The following is a 14,509-nucleotide window of genomic DNA, read 5'->3' as shown; positions in this document are numbered from 1 at the left end:
CCTGAGGTTAAACTTTGTTCAAAGGGATTATTGTCGAGTTTAAACTAGAGTAATGGCAAAACTGGAGAGCTAACATCTGAGCTAAAAGAAAAGGAGGCCTTGTGGCACCTTAAAGACTAACAAATTTATTTGAGCATAAGCTTTCCTGAGCTACAGCTCACTTCACTGTAGCTCAGGAAAGCTTATGCTCTAATAAATTTGTTAGTCTCTAAGGTGCCACAAGTACTCCTGTTCTTTTTGTGGATACAGACTAACACGGCTAAACTATTTCCCCATGTTATTTCTCCCCCCTCACCCCACCCCCCACTGTTCCTCAGATGTTCTTGTTAACTGCTGGAAATAGCCTACCTTGCTTGTCACCATGAAAGGTTTTCCTCCTTTTCCCCCCCTGCTGCTGGTGATGGCTCATCTTAAGTGATCACTCTCCTTACAGTGTGTATGATAAACCCATTGTTTCATGTTCTCTGTGTATGTATATCAATCTCCCCTCTGTATTTTCCACCAAATGCATCCGATGAAGTGAGCTGTAGCTCACGAAAGCTTATGCTCTAATAAATTTGTTAGTCTCTAAGGTGCTACAAGTACTCCTTTTCTTTTTGCGAATACAGACTAATACGACTGCTACTCTGAGACTAACATGGCTGCTACTCTGAAACCTGAGCTGTGGAGTAAGAGGGACTGAGTGCTACAAAACTATGGCACCTCTGATTAGAAAAACAAACCAAACTTCCCACACCGGCCCCTAAAAGAAGTGAGATGTAAAGGAAGGCTTTTAATTTACATCTCTCGCTATTGGTCATTATAGACGACCCCCCCCCCCCAAGCTATTCAGGTTACTTTCCCATCACCTTTGACTCTCTCCCCTTTGGCTTCAGGTTTCCTTCCCACGGCCCTACATGCATGCACAGAGAAATGACTTCGGCTTGTCATACCAGGTTTAACCGTGGTTTCTTAATTATATAGTAACTTATTGACAGACTCTGTCTGTTTCATTTTTGTCTTCATTGCTACAAAAACAGTTCCATATTTTTATTGCAAAAATAACTGCAGGCTGCTGGATGTCTTTATGCGTTTCTTTACAAATGGTGCTGACTTCAAAGCAAATCACGTGAAGGGAGACATCTGGACAGAAAAATATTAGACTTTAACTTATGCTTTTATCTCCCCTTCCAGACTTTCTAGTTCTGCCATCTCTTCACCATGCAGTGTACATATAACACTGTATTTATGTGGAGTAGGATACTTTTGTACTTGTGTGCTATCAACAGTTACTGATTATGTGGGCATACCTTGCCCTCTGGGTTAAAGTTCTGAGTTCAGGGTGATTGTGAATTATATTTATTAAAAAGCAGCTCAACTAGCATGTTACTTATGCTACCCACCAACACAGTTAAAATTACACACAACTCTGATTATACTTGGGTGTAAATAGAGAATTCTTTCCTGGATATCTGGCTGGTGAATCTTGCCCACATGCTCAAGGTTCAGCTGATCGCCATATTTGGGGTCGGGAAGGAATTTTCCTCCAGGGCAGATTGGAAGAGGTCCTAGGGTTTTTTTGCCTTCCTCTGTAGCATGGGGCACGGGTCACTTGCTGGAGGATTCTCTGCACCTTGAAGTCTTTAAACCATGATTTGAGGACTTCAGTAGCTCAGACATGGGTGAGAGGTTTATTGCAGGAATGGGTGGGTGAGATTTGGTGGTCTGCATTGTGCAGGAGGTCAGACTAGATGATCATAATGGTCCCTTCTGACCTTAATATCTATGAATCTGTCTTTTTTTATGTATTTAGGTGATTAAAAACAAGTTCTGCTATTCAATTCCCATGTACTCTGAGCTGTAGATTTATAAAGGCAGAGTCCAAGGAGCAGGACGTAGCAAAACATACCTTCTTTCATCAGTGTCCCAACACTAAGGGTTCTACGTTGGGAAATTGACTGGAACAGCTATTGCAGAATAGCCACTGTAGAGTAGTTTGTTCCAGAATAGCTATTCCAGTCAATTTCCTCAGGTAGATGCGTCTTGAGCTGATACTACATACTGTTCATGGATCTTTACAAGTAGATTATCTAATGTGGATATAATGCAGTATTATTGTAGCTGTGTTAGTCCTGGGATATTAGAGAGACAAGGTGGGTGAGGTAATATCTTTTATTGGACCAATTTCTGTTGGTGACAGAACTTGTCTCTCTAGTGTGGGTAGAACTTAATTCAGGAAGCGGCACTGTGGAACCAAGCTAAATAGCTGATCACAGCAAAAGCTGAGGAAGTTAGCAGGCTTCGGAATACATCCTGAAACATGATTTCCTGTAACAGTTCAATCATTAGGACATGTTGCAAGACCTTCCTCTTTGATAAAAATTTTCCACCATCAACAACTTGCTATTTACGCGCCTCCTTTCTCCGCCCCAAAATCAAAGTTTCCTATAACCAGAAATTGTAGAAGAGCAGAAAGCAAAATTCCTAGTGGACTTTATGGAGTCTATGCCAAACTTATACCCTCAGAAGTGCTTGGATGCTATAGTGTAAAGCACAATAGATAATCCTAAAATCTCTAAAAAAGAAAAGGAGGACTTGTGGCACCTTAGAGACTGACAAATTTATTTGAGCGTAAGCTTTCGTGAGCTACAGCTCACTTCATCTCTGTCCCTCCTAAATCAAAAACACATTTTGCACAATTGTTCCTCTTTCTCCAGCAACAGAAGACTACTACTTCTATATGAAGCGGTGCTAAATCAGGCCTCTGACCCTGTCTACACTGACACTAATAGGTCCTGCATGTAAAGTACAGATGCAAGGTGTTTTATCTAATCACCAAACTTTTATTTCCAATAGAGTCCATGTTACAATTCAGCTTTTGGTGGGGTGGGCCACTCTCTCCCTTGAATTTTAAGGAACTGTGTCCCTTTCATTGGATCTCTGCTGGTAACTACAAAAATTGAATAGAAAGAACAAGTGAAAGAAAAAGATATTTTTAATACTAAAATAACAGAAGTGTGGTAAGGAACTGCTGGGTCTTGGCTCCAGTTTGCATATTGTTTTATATTGTTCTATGTTGCATAGTTATTAAAAATTCATAGTTCTGCCTTCCTAACTTGTAAAACTCCTCATTGGTTTGCTCTGTCCAAAGATGAGCTTTTCCAGATTCCATCTTTCTGAAGAGTCTCCTCCCTGTCTCCCATCTCCACAGCAAAGGAGTCATAAAACCCTGCCAGTCTGATTTGGTAGAGTTTTATGCTTGCTCTGCATGGGTGCAAATAGCTACAGCTGGGTACATGTTGCAGGGCAATGACGATTTGGAACCTGAAAGTTTCAGCTCTGGGTCTGTGGAACACGTTACAGAATGAGTTTGTATAACAAGATATGGTTCTGCTATCATGCTGGTGAAAATAGGGAGTAACTCCATTGAACTCAATTTGGTTATCAATACCACTATGAGATCAAAATGGCACTTTCTGCTCTGGATAGAATGATAGGACTAATTATGCATCTAACTGGGTTTGCACAGCCTGCATCCTGCCCAGATTTCTTCATATCTCTTTCATGCACACACTTATTCTTAATCAACACCCTATGACCCCAAAGTTTTCTTCCCAAGGTGTACAAAGGGGAGAAGGGAAGGTATGATGTGGGTGGGCCTCCTTGTGTCTATTCTGGTCCCCAAACTACAGTCCGGAGCAGGTAATCTGGACAAAATCAGTTACCTCTCCCCAAATGCAGCCGTTATGCACCTGGACCAGTTGGTGGCAAGCTGTTAAAGCAGTAGGACTACAAGCTGCTCGGGTGCATAACTTCATCTTCTGAATAGGTGAAACGCCATCTTTTTGGCTGCTGTAGGATTTGGTATAAACTCTGCAGAAGCACTTTGTCTTTAAGCCTGAAAAAATGGCTCTCTAGTTTCCTTCTACCTTTACTATTCTTACTACTAATTTCTGGGATGTTATGGAATCTCTCGTCACCTGAGCTTGTACTCGGTATAGGTGGCGCCAGGTTGCTGCATTGTGTACTCTGACATCCTAGGAAATCTGAAACATGATGTGTTGGAGCTTAAAGATGTGCATTCATTTTTTTCTTTTTAGTGCGTGAAAGTGGCAAATACAATATATCTTTCCATTTGAGGGCTTCTACTTAAAAAGACACCATGAGCAAATTTATGGCCAAAACTGTACACTGCTATAAACACTGATGTAAAAGAAAAGTCCTCCCATGGGGAGAGGGGGAGAAATCTTTTCCAGTAAAATCCTCCTTTATAAGACAGTAAATCCCTTCTTGCCTGTGTAGTGGTAATGCATTTCCCTGTCTGTATCAAAATACAGTGCAATACACATTGTTTCCTTGCTGTCTTTTATTTCCCTGCCATAGGAGTTAAGTGCTTTCAGCAACTTTCAGGATTGGGCCTTTCATCATTTGGGAGGTCATAGAAAACATCCCCCAGTTAGTCTGCATGCAATGCTGTTAGGCCTCTGTTTGTCTGGGGTGTGAGAGACAGGAACCATATCTCTTGTATGGGCTGAATTCATGGTTTTTAAAGCAGCATAATAGCTTTATTAATTATGGACACAGTCCTATAAGCCTTTACTCATGTGAGTAGTCCTACTGAGTTCATTGGGATTAATGGTGTGAGGAAGGGTTTGCAGGATGAGACCCGTAATGTACATTTACATCCATATTTATAATCAGGAGATTAATCTTATGTGCATTGAGATATTCATTGCCAAAGGTGGTGGTCTCCCTGAAGAATATAGTGCAATAGAGAAATAAATCTTTTGACTTGTACACTATAGTTCTTAAGTTTTTATATAATTTTTGCAGCTCTCCAGTTGCCCAACAGATGTAAATCACATTGAGGAGAGAGGACAACAACAGGGAAAGGATAATGTTTTATTTTCCCTAGACCCTTTGGGAAAGATTTTGATCTCCTTTATGCAAGAATACCTACACTGGACTCAGTGGTGTTATTCTTGATTTACACTGTCGTATGCATAGAGTTTAAGGCCAGAAGGGACCACTAGATCATCTAGTCTGACCTCCTGTAGATTGCAGGCCACCACCACTACCAGCACCCATACACTAAATCCAGAAACCAAAAATAGAACTAAAAATTACAGACCAGAGGAGACTAAGCTATTATAAGAACGGCCATAGTGGGTCAGACAAATGGTCCATCTAGCCCAATATCCTGTCTTCCAACTCTGAAACCTGTCTTCCAACAGTGGCCAATGCCGAGGTGCTTCAGAGGAAATGAACAGAACAGGCAGTCATTAAGTGATCCATCCCCTGTTGTCCACTCCCAGCTTCTATCAATCGGAGACAAGGGACACCCAGAGCGTGGGGTTGCATCCCTGACCATCTTGGCTAATAGCGATTGATGGATAGTTTTGGCCTTCACAACATTCCCGTGGCAACAAGTTCCACAGGTTGATTGTGCATTGTGTGAAGAAATACTTCCTTTTGTTTGTTTTAAACCTGCCATCTATTAATTTCATTGGGTGAACCCTGATTCTTGTGTTATGTGAAGGAGTAAATAACACTTCCCTATTTGCTTTCTCTACATCAGTCATGATTTTATAGACCTCTATCATATCCCCTCTTAGTCGTCTCTTTTCCAAGCTGAAAAGTCCCAGTCTTTTAAATCTCTCCTTGTATGGAAGCTATTCCATAGCCCTAATAATTTTTGTTGCCCTTCTCTGTACTTTTTTTCCATGCTAATATATCCCTGTGAGATCCCTGTTTAACTCTTTGTAGTCTGCTTTGGACTTAACTATCTTGAGTAATTTTGTATCATCTGTAAATTTTGCTACCTCACTGTTTTCCCCTTTTTCCAGATAATTTATGAATATGTGAACAACACTGTTCTCACTACAGACCTTTGGGGACATCACTATTTACCTCTCTCAATTCTGAAAACTGACCATTTTTTCCTTCCCTTTGTTTCTTATCTTTTAACCAGTTACTAATCCATGAGAGGACATTCCCATTTATTCCATGACTGCTTACTTTGCTTAAGAGCCTTTGGTGAGGGAGCTTGTCAAAGACCTTCTTAAAGTCCAAATACACTGTATCCAATGGATCACCTTTGTCCACATGTTTGAGCCCCATCAAAGAATTCTAATAGATTGGGGAGGTATGATTTCCCTTTACAAAAGCCATGTTGACTCTTCCCCCAACAAATCGTGTTAATCTATATGTCTGATAATTCTGTTCTTCACTATAGTTTCAGCCAATTTGGCTGGTGGTATTGATGTTAGGCTTACTGGTCTGTAATTGCAAGGATCACCTTTGGAGCTTTTTTTAAAATTGGTGTCACATTAGCTATCCTGCAGTCATCTGGTACTGAAGCTGATTTAAATGATAGGTTACATACCACAGTCAGTAATTCTGCAGTTTTACATTTGAGTTCCTTCAGAACTCTTGGGTTCTGGTCTTGGTGACTTATTACTGTTAAATTAATCAATATATGCATATGTCACATGTAGAGAATAGGTGGGAGGGAGACATACAGTGGTGCAACATGAGAACAGAACTGGGACCTTCGGGTTTTCTTTTTTGAATAGAAAATGTAAGTTGTTGCAACTTTGTAATTATAATGAAAAATTAATTTTTGCTTTAGGTAAAAATGTCTTCTACATGTGACTTTGTTGTGCTCCACACTGGGCAGAAGATGCCTCTTATAGGACTGGGCACCTGGAAAAGTGAACCTGGCCAGGTAAGGCTTGCGCTTGCTATAAACTAGTGCTATGATTTCAATCTGTATTTGTGCCTTATACGCATATGAAGCACTTTGGTTTGATAGTCTTTCATGAGTACTTCAGTCACACAATGTATATGCAACTGAGCAGACCCACTGAAGTTAATGGAACTACTTGCATATGTGCGAAGCATGTATGAACATGTTTGCAGAATTGGGGCATGAGGTTACAATTTGGCACCCCCTCCATCCCTGTTCAATAAAGCTCTTAAGCATTTGATTAATTCACATTGATGTCAACGTACAAAAGCTGTTGCTAATTTCAATGGAACTTCTGCATGTTCTTAAAGGGTCTGCTAAACTGGGGTTTAGAGAAGAAGGGTGGTTATTGGCTGAGGTACAATACTCAGGAGATCTGGCATCAATTCCATGTACTGTTACAGACTCCCTTTGTGAGTTTAGGCAAGCCGCTAACTTTCTGGCCTGAGTTCCACACCTGTGAAATGGGGGTGGTAATACTTACTTTGTTCCACCCTTTGTCTATAATTCTTCTGGTCAGAGACTGCCTTGGGTAGAGTATATGTACAACAGCTAGCACTGTGGGGTCTCCAGGCATACTGTCGCCCTACTAGTAGTAATTCTTTGAAAGACAAGTTATTAAAATATCTGGCCCACTGCATGTCAATACTGTAAGTGTTTGTTTCATGGCTGCTGCTGTTGTGCTAAAATCTATTGGACTATTTCATACTATTAAGAAACAAATGTGAGAGAACTGCAGCCATGCTTCTCTTTGAGAGGGAAAAGTGGAAACTCCTCCCCAAACTGACATACTGTGTTATTCTTCCATACTGAGAATAAAAGCAAAGAGAAGCTATTAAAAAAACTGAAAATCTTCCATTAGGAGCCATATTATTGTCTCCAAAGAGTTAACGTGACAGCATAATAAGGTTAAAAGATGAAGCAGAAGAGTTAACATGAAAGGTAAGCCAACCTTTCTAACAACAAGAATGAATGTACAGATCTGCTTTCCAGACACTTTGTGGGAAGCAGAGATTCATAGATTATCACATTGCTCCCTTTCAGCCTTATAATCTAGTCTGAACTCCTATATAACACATGCCAGAGGACTTCCCTGAGCTGACTCCTGTTTGAACTAATGCATGTCTTTTTAGAAAAATAGCCAATCTTGGCTAAAAAGATTCCAATGGTGAAAAATCCACAGCCTTTGACAAGTTGTTCTAATAGTTAATTACACTCACTGTTCAAAATGTGCCTTATTTCTAGTCTGAATTTGTTTAATTTTAATTTCCAGCCATTGGATTTTGTCAGACCTATGTCTGCTGAATTGAAGAGCCCTCTAACAGATTTCTGTCCCCCCTGTATGTAGGCGCTTGTAGACCAAGGGTGGTCAAACTGTGGCTCATGAGCCACATGCGGCTCTTTTACAGTTAAAGTGCAGCTCGCAGAGTCCCCCCAGACCCTCCACATTCTCTGCCTACCAGACTGTGGGGGCAGGGAGCTCAGGGCCTCCACCCTGTGGTGGGGTGGTGGATCTAGGGGCTTCTGCCAGAGGCAACTGGTGCTTGCTGAGAATGGGGAGGGGGGCACAATTTAAAGGTTCGCCCTCCCAACCGCTTGAGTCATGCCTCCCCCCGGCATACGATCCCTCTTGCCCTAAGTGGCCCCTCCCTGCAGCTCCCAGGTGTTAGCTCTGCATGGAGAGGAGGGGCCGCTGCTTTATCTCCATGGGGAGAGGCAACAGCAAAAGCAGAAGCTCTCCCTGCAGCTCCCAGCTGTTTGCCGCTGGCCTGGAACTCCCAGCTTCCTGGCAGGGAGAGGGCCGGGTGGCACCATGTGACTGAGCAGGGCCAGTAAACCCTGGCAAAAGGGCACGCGCCGTCACATGCCTCCCCATGTGTTGCCTCTGGCTTCTGTCCAGCGGGGTGGAGGGTCTTGGGGCTTCAGCCCCACAGGCAGGACCGGCTCTAGGCACCAGCAAAGCAAGCATGTGCTTGGGGCAGCACATTTCCAGGGGTGGCATTCCGGCCATCCTTTTTTTTTTCAAGGCAGTTGCAATCTCGGAGCTGCGCCATTTAGATGGGGCGAGGGCGCCACGCCCCCGGTCACAGCGGGAGGGGAAGCTCCAGCCCTGGGATACTGAGCTGCCAGGGGCCAGCTGCTACCTGGGGATGAGAGGGCGAGTCCTGCTGGGGAGCCGGGCTGCGCCACCTCATCAGCACACTGGCTGCTGCGCTGCCTTCTGCCACCCCTTATATTGGGGGCTTCTCTGTGTGGCTGGGCGGGGGAGGGGGGGAAAGCCCCTGCAGGCGCTGGGAGAAGGTGACATCACTCCCTCCGCTTCCAGCGCCGCCTGCAAGCCCCCGCCCCGCCTGATCTTGGGGCGGCAAATTTTTTGCTTGGGGCGGCAAAAAACCTAGAGCTGGCCCTGCCCACAGGGCATGCCTGCTATGGCTCAGAGCTTCAGCAGAAATGGGGCTGAAGCTCTGAGCCCAGGCAGGCACCTCCTATGGGGCTGAAGCCCTGAAACCACCCTCCCAACAGGAATCTTTATATCAATTTCTCCATTTTTTTAAAACCTTTTTTGCTTCCTTATCTGCCATTTCATTGCCAGGTATCTCACCATTTGTTGGAATCCATGCTAGGTCACGTCTAAGCATACTACTTCTGTTGCCAAAAACAATGTTTCCTTTATTAGAATCACTCCTGCTTTCTAAGGTGTCCCTTTTAGTTGCCACTATATCTGATAATGAAGGTGAAAAGAAAACAGCTGTGGTAGGCCATACATCCCTTATCCAGTTAAATGCTAACATTTATTCCCATCAGTTCAGCTATCATAATAGATATCCCTTTAGATTTCCTAACTCCAATCTCAGGGATGCAAAAGGCTTCTCCCATGTCTCCCTGTTCTGATAGAAGAAGCAGAATATATACAGCCCTCTTTCCCAGAGCAGGTCCTAGTTGGTTAGGAGAGAGGGGAGCCTTGCCCTGCCCTCTCTATAAGGCTTCTGGTCCCAGGCTCATAGGGGAATAGTAGAACAGGTTTTCCTCAAACAGAAACTATTCCCCCAGGACTGCTTCCTCTTCCCCCTTATCTGCCTCTGCCATTTTCCTAGTACATCAAAACTCCCAAACCTTAAAAGAGCCATGCTACAGAACAGGGATTGTCTCTCACCCCCCAGGTTCCACTGCCCTTAAAGGGGACAGTCCACCCCTGTTACACTTATGCAATATCTCTTTGTCTGAAGACCTCAAACTGCTTTACAGCTGTCTTTGTCAGGTAGCATTTTAGTCATTTTACCGACTGCAAAAGTGACAGCATAGAGACTTGCCCATGACCACATAACATCTCTGTTGCAAAGCTGTGAATCAAACTCTGTTTTCCTGACTTCCTATCTTATGATCTAACCACTAGACTCTACTCATCCCAGAACAGATATAAGAAATTTAGCAAAGTACTTTGAGTGAAAATTTGGGCATCCTGATCTTCGCTGTATGTCTCTAAAGGAACTAGGATTATTTTTGCATTGTAAACTTTACCTGGTGGTGCTTTACCAAAAGTACATCATCCTATTAAATCTTTCAGTATGTTTCAAGTACAGATTTCTTGTGATCCCAGCTCTGCTAATCTTTCTAGTCCTTTCATTTCTATTCATCGCACGCTGTCCCTGTACCAGCCGTGTGGTGTTTCATAGCCAAATCTTAGTTGTACAAAATGAAAGTGAAGCTGTGCTATATAGTTCTGAGCTTTTCCTGAGCTTGTTTACTGTTTTTCAGTCTGGTTTTTAAATTCTTTGTTTAAAAATGCAAAAACATGTTGCTTCTTTTACCTACACAGCCAACGACTGGGGGTGAATTTGGTGTTTTGTGATGTTTCCTTAGGAACGAGATGAAGAGATATTTGAGCAAAGGGAGCACAACACAGTAGCATCTTATGAAATGACAGCAGGAATGAGATCAAAGATAAGTCTGTTCACCCAGTAGCATCTATCATGAAGAACATGAATAGCATGGATTTTAATATGAGCGTCTGGGTAGCATTAACCCTTTCCTACCTCACTCTAGTCTTTTCCTTTGGCATACAGTTCTGACTGCTGCTGTAGATGTTGATGAAGTCTGGATGTGTGCATATTTGATATATTTGTCTAGGATAGTATTAGAAGAGGTCTCTCTTTTCCATCACAGATGTCAGAAAGGCACACTGCCCTGGCAGCCAACTGACAGTGGATGAGGCTTGGTAGGGAGAATGGATCCCAGAATGAAAGAGGTCAGCAAAATCTTGAGGCTGCTGGAGGAAAGACTGCTTTGGAAAAATGATAGTCACTTAAAATAGATTTTTAAATTGTTTTCTTAGCTTTGAGCTAGGCAAAGCTTTCAACCAGCAGCATTCTGTCCCAGCAAAAGAACAGGCCAATCTGCATTGAGTGGATTCTACAGGGAAGGCATGGCCTAAGTGGGACTGAGAAGCATTGTTTCGGATGGGAGATAAGACATTGGGGGAGCCAGAGAAGGAAACATGTGCCTTAGCCAAGCTGGCTTTCTGTGCGGTTTAAAACCTATCACAACCTGACTGTGTTTTGGAAATGGCTTCTCTAGACTATTTGATTTTCTGACGAGTTACATTCATCATAACATGGTGAAGCTCTCTATAAAGCTACTGTACAATAGTCACCTCTATCACGCTAGGCTCTTATAAGTATGTTTCACTGTGGTATCTGAGCGCCTCTTAATTATTCCTTTGTGGTCTCACTCTGTCAGCAAACTGGAAATTCTAGTTACCCAAACAAGCAGTTTCTCCCAGTTAAAGTGTGCGTTAACTATGGCAGAAGGGGGAAGGATTTGAATTAAATCCATTTATGGATAGGAGACAAATCTTTGTTTTTTGGGGTGTTCTAAGTTGCCACTCCTAATTGGAGCTCTTAGGGTCTGTCTACACAGCAATTAAACACCTGCAGTTGACCGGGGCTCAGGCTGCAGGGCTATAAAGTTGCTGTATAGACGTTCAGGCTTGGGCTGGAGCCTGAGCTCTGGGACCCCACGAGGGGGAGGATCCCAGAGCCCAGGCTCCCGCCCCTAACATGAACATTTACGTAACCATTTTGAAGCCTGAGCCCAAATCAGCCGCGGGTCTTGTATTCTGGTGAAGAGGTAACCTTAGTTTCCTCATCTGCAACAAATGAAGGAACTCTGATGTAATAGTCCAGTGTGACCAGAAGCCTGCATCTGACAATCATGTGGTCTTCACAATCAATTTCTCCTTCCATTTCCCGTCTGTGAGTAAGCTTGAACTCCAGGATTGCAGCAACCCTCCTCGGATGCAGAGAGACTGCCATAGCTTCCTCTAGAATCTGTCATCTCCTTTCTGAGCATTGGTCCAATGAGGTGGTTGAACGGTGGTGTGATATTACAGGAAAGCATTGGACAGCCCCTTCATGATGGCTTGGAGCAGTGCAGATGCCTGGTTACCACTCTGATGGGGGTATATAAATACCTACATAGACTTCACCTTACAGTGGGCTGAATAGAATTGGTGAATTGCAAATATGACAATGGATCCTGTAACAAGTCTGGACTCCTGAGTTCTGTTCCCAGCTCTTCCACTGACTTACTATGTGACCTTGAGCAAATCACATAACCACTCTGTTTTAGCTTACCCATTGCAAAATGGGTTTAATAATATTTGCTTATCTCCCTCGTGGTATGGATAGGTTTTTGAGATCCTTGAAAAAGTAAGAACGGCCATTCTGGGTCAGATCAATGGTCCATCTAGCCGATATCCTGTCTTCTGACAGTGGCCAATGATAGATGTTTCAGAGAGAATGAACAGAACAGGTAATCAAGTGATCCACCCACTGTTGCCCATTACCAGCTTTTGACAAACAGAAGCTAGGGACATTTCAGATCATGGTTTTGCATTCCTGACTATCCTGGCTAATAGCCATTGATAGACCTACCCTCTACGAACTTACTAGTTCTTTTTTCAACCCTGTTATGGTCTTGGCCTTCACAACATCCTCTGGCAAAGAGTTCCACAGGTTGTGCATTGGGTGAAGAAATATTTCCTTTTTGTTTGTTTTAAACCTGCCATCCATTAATTTCATTTGGTGAACCCTAGTTCTTGTGTTATGAGAAGGAGTAAAAAGAAAAGGAGTACTTGTGGCACCTTAGAGACTAACAAATTTATTAGAGCATAAGCTTTCATGAGCTACAGCTCACTTCATCGGATGAAGTGAAGTGAGCTGTAGCTCACGAAAGCTTATGCTCTAATAAATTTGTTAGTCTCTAAGGTGCCACAAGTACTCCTTTTCTTTTTGCGAATACAGACTGAGAAGGAGTAAATAACACTTCCTTGTTTACTTTTTCCACACCAGTCATGATTTTATAGACCTCTATCATATCCCCCCCTTAGCTATCTCTTTTCTCAAGCTGAAAAGTCCCAGTGTATTAATCTCTCCTCATATGAAAGCTGTTCCATACCCCTCATCATTTTGTTGCTTCCTGCAGCAAGGGGAGGAACCCAGAGGTGGGTCTGATCTCCTCCTGAGAGTAGCTGTGCACGGGAAGAGTAAGTCCTGTCCCTCCCCAGCCTGGGGACTAGCAGCTGAAGCCTAGGGAACAGTAGGAGCCCCTGGCTGGGGGGCACCCAGTCGTCTTCCCCCCCAATAGCTAGATTTCACAGGGGAGGGCTTATTTCACTATCCATGACACATTTTTATGGTCATGAATTTGGTAGAGCCCTACTTATTATCTATCCCTTTCCGAATGATTCCCAGCGTTTTGTTAGCTTTTTTGACTGCCGCTGCACGTTGTGGATAGTTCTCTGAAAACATCCACTCAGTTTTCAGAATAGCAACCGTGTTAGTCTGTATTTGCAAAAAGAAAAGGAGTACTTGTGGCACCTTAGAGACTAACAAATTTATTTGAGCATAAGCTTTCCCATGAAGTGAGCTGTAGCTCACGAAAGCTTATGCTCAAATAAATTTGTTAGTCTCTAAGGTGCCACAAGTACTCCTTTTCTTTTTGCATCCACACAGTGACTCCAAGATCTCATTTTTGAGTGGTAGCGGCTAATGTAGATCCCCGTCATTTTATATGTATAGTTGGGATTATGTGCATTATTTTGCATTTATCAACAATGACTTTCATCTGCCATTTTGTTGTCCAGTTTTGTCCTTGGGCAAATAGCTACCTTTACTGCCACAGGTAGCCCATAGTTATAAGATGTTTGACCCTCTAAATACTCCTGTCAAACCTGTTTCTCTGGAATGCTTGTTACTCTGACAAAATGAGAACTAACCCTGTTAACCAGTTTTTCAATCAGATTAATTTGTTAATATTTGTACAGGGCTTTGAAAATATAAAGCACTCTATGGAGGCAGTGTGGCCTAATAGATAGATAGAATGTTGGGCTAGGACTTGTCAGAGCAGGAACAGAGCCCAGGTCTCAGACTGGCCTCCTGGATGACAGCAGGCAAGTCACTTCACCTTCCTGCACAGTACTCCCCCCAGCCCCCAGTAAAATGGGGGTGCTGCTGCTTACTTTGTTGGTAAAGCACTTTGAGATTTACTGTTGTAGAGCTGTATAACAGCTAGGAATTATTAATACTACCACTAAGTACTATTCTTATTCTCAAACCTTGTTTTCAGGTTAGAAATATCTTCACTCTTGGATTCTTTCAATAAACCTCTTTAGCAGATCTGGAAACCTGGTTAGGATGCTTGCCTTTGTGTGGCCCAGTGACTCAAGCAGTTCAAACTGGAAAACTTTAGTAGTAGCTTTAGTAGCTCTCAGGACAGGGAACA

At 43.0% G+C, this 14,509-nt stretch overlaps 1 protein-coding gene across 3 annotated transcripts in view; it reads left to right on the top strand.

The window, feature by feature from the left end:
• AKR1A1 (aldo-keto reductase family 1 member A1) overlaps positions 1–14,509 on the top strand; it is a 45,892-nt gene that overhangs the window by 5,444 nt on the left and 25,939 nt on the right. For all 3 annotated transcript variants that reach the window (XM_043520441.1, XM_043520440.1, XM_038412927.2), the window contains exon 2: positions 6,611–6,706. In XM_043520441.1, the coding sequence (XP_043376376.1) occupies positions 6,611–6,706 (96 nt within the window). The remainder of the gene's footprint in view (positions 1–6,610; positions 6,707–14,509) is intronic.

The sequence above is a fragment of the Dermochelys coriacea genome, chromosome 8 (genome assembly GCF_009764565.3).
Source record: "Dermochelys coriacea isolate rDerCor1 chromosome 8, rDerCor1.pri.v4, whole genome shotgun sequence".
Lineage (NCBI taxonomy): Eukaryota > Metazoa > Chordata > Testudines > Dermochelyidae > Dermochelys > Dermochelys coriacea.
The sequence above is the reverse complement of the archived record's forward strand: the minus strand, read 5'-3'. Positions and strand labels throughout refer to the sequence as shown.